The 1525-nt window shown below is 41.7% G+C and overlaps 1 protein-coding gene across 1 annotated transcript in view; it reads left to right on the forward strand.

Annotated features, from left to right (window-relative positions):
• Positions 1-253: 253 nt before the first annotated feature.
• The window catches only part of LOC103513869 (neuroligin-2-like), a gene marked incomplete at its 5' end in the record, with an annotated part of 26205 nt that continues 24933 nt past the window's right edge, over positions 254-1525 (forward strand). Inside the window, one exon of the mRNA XM_026826967.1 lies at positions 254-378. Within this exon, the coding sequence (XP_026682768.1) occupies positions 254-378 (125 nt within the window). The remainder of the gene's footprint in view (positions 379-1525) is intronic.

A 1525-nucleotide genomic window follows, 5' to 3' on the forward strand; every position in this document is an offset into this window, starting at 1 on the left:
TCAACCATCGGCCATAGGCATCATCGTGTTTATTCTTTAAAAGCAGAAACCCTTTGAATGACCGCCAGTTAGCTAGGCTGGTTAGGATTCTCCTCCCTGTTTATAGTCCCACTGCGAGACACTAGTCTACTCTGTTTAACGTCCCCTAGACAGACCTACTTTACTCTATTCTAAATCTAATCTATTCTATTCTAAATCTAATCTATTCTATTCTAAATCTAATCTAATCTATTCTATTCTATTCTATTCGCAGGAACCCTAACGATGCTCAAGATGGTGGAGATATGGTACACAACACAGTGAGAGCAGAGAGGACCAAATTCAAGAACATCGAGTGGACAGCTTATGAGAGTGTACATAAGAAATATCTAAGCCTGGGTAAGTATGCAGATAGACCAGGGGTTTCCAACTTCCATGTGTATGCGGGCCACATGCTACATTGGCAGGTACTTCGCGGGCCACATATGTACCTAGGGGAGCATTGTAGGAACCTCCCCCCCCCAGCAACTTTTCAGAAATGCAGTCCGATCGAATTTTTAAAAAAGTATTCTCCTAATTGTAGCTGAACACTAATTCCAAAAAGCTTCGCGGGCCACCAAAATGGGCTGGCGGGCCGCTAGTTGGAAACCCATGAGATAGAATATACCTACCTTGTTTATCCTGCCCGAATAGAACTGAAAAGTGCCTTTACTCCAGCAGTCTAAACAAGGTTAAGTAGACCCCCCAAAAGCTTAGCCAAAATGCACATAAAAGCGACATTTCGACCGCTTTTTCTGACCTAGCTTTTAGAGATATCGTAAAATTCATGTTGGTTGAGCCTTCTCCCTTTAAAAAGAAAGTAAAAATAAGGAAAATCGTGTGATGTTCACACCATTACGGAATTCTTTTGTACAGGGTATCCCCGGTGTAAAAGTTTATTAAACTTGAATACCACCCTGTACCTAAATAGTTGGGGGGTTTTCGTCCCATACTGCTTGCCTTACCTTTACCTACCTTTCTATTATTTCTCTCTAAATATCGCATTTCTCTTTATTTTCTATTAACTTCCAGTCCACTTTCCTCTAAGAGCTTTTCCTTGCACGTCTTTACTTTTCAAAAATAGAGAGAGAGATGGTATCAGGGATAAAAAGACACGAGGAAGAGAGAGAGGAGGAAGAGATAAAGAAAGGGAAAGAGAGAGAAAAAAAGGAAGGGAGAGAGAGAGGAGGAACAGGAAGAGAGAGGGAGAGAGGATAGAGAGAAAGGAGAAATAAAGGAAGGGAGAGAGAGAGGAGGAAGAGAGAGAGACAGAGAAAGAGAGAGAGAAGGAGAGAAAGAGAGAGGAGAGAGAGGGAGGGAAGGAGGGAGAGAGAAGGGGCAGGAGGGAGGGAGAGGGAAAATCACATGTGGAAAAGAAATCGAAGGATTTGGGGATACCTTTACAGTTGAGTTTCGTATACCGGATGGTTTATACATCAGGTATGTATCTAGTGAATTTAACAAGCAATGATATTATACATCAGGTATGTATCTAGTGAATTTAACA

The sequence above is a fragment of the Diaphorina citri genome, unplaced genomic scaffold (genome assembly GCF_000475195.1).
Source record: "Diaphorina citri unplaced genomic scaffold, Diaci psyllid genome assembly version 1.1 scaffold1040, whole genome shotgun sequence".
Classification (NCBI taxonomy): Eukaryota; Metazoa; Arthropoda; class Insecta; order Hemiptera; family Psyllidae; genus Diaphorina; species Diaphorina citri.